This window comes from Elephantulus edwardii, unplaced genomic scaffold (assembly GCF_000299155.1).
Source record: "Elephantulus edwardii isolate Elephantulus edwardi_28Jun2011 unplaced genomic scaffold, EleEdw1.0 scaffold00221, whole genome shotgun sequence".
NCBI lineage: Eukaryota > Metazoa > Chordata > Mammalia > Macroscelidea > Macroscelididae > Elephantulus > Elephantulus edwardii.
In genome coordinates, this window is record NW_006399971.1 from 2,848,107 (window position 1) to 2,848,648 (window position 542).

At 47.2% G+C, this 542-nt stretch overlaps 1 protein-coding gene across 1 annotated transcript in view; it reads left to right on the plus strand.

Annotated features, from left to right (window-relative positions):
- The window catches only part of LOC102859911, a 10,082-nt gene that overhangs the window by 395 nt on the left and 9,145 nt on the right, over positions 1 to 542 (plus strand). The window contains exon 2 of the mRNA XM_006898152.1: positions 527 to 540. Coding sequence (XP_006898214.1) covers positions 527 to 540 — 14 coding nt within the window. The remainder of the gene's footprint in view (positions 1 to 526; positions 541 to 542) is intronic.

A 542-nucleotide genomic window follows, 5' to 3' on the forward strand; every position in this document is an offset into this window, starting at 1 on the left:
CAAGATTTGACTCCTGGACGGTGGGGCCTGGGGCTTAGCCTTCTGCAGTTTCTTTGAATTTATACAGAGCTCATCGAGAGAGGGGCTGCTCAGGCCGATAGTAGGAAGATTTACTGTTACCACCCTAAAATCAAATGTCAGTACATTACTCCCTGTATTCTAGGCACCACGCCTTGTACTTTACACCCACTGTTTCTTCCTCTAATCTTATGGAGTTGATGTTACTGCCACCATGAGGCTCAGAGGTTCAGTCCCTCTGCTCAGTAAGGCACATCTAAAGAGGTGGAGCCAGCATTCAAATACAGACCTCTTCATTTCTCTTAGGGAATGCTTGTGGCCTCTTGGACAAGGAGTCCCGCCACCAACCCAAGGCAGGGGGTTCGAATTCACTAGCTGCTCCTCGGGAGAAAGATGAGTATCTATCTCACAGGCTGTTTACAGCCTCGGAAAATCTGATGGAGGGTGGACTATGAGTCAAGTTTGAGTTTACTTGTTTGAGTTTTTAATCACTCTTGCTCTCTTCTAGGTGGTATAGCACTGGT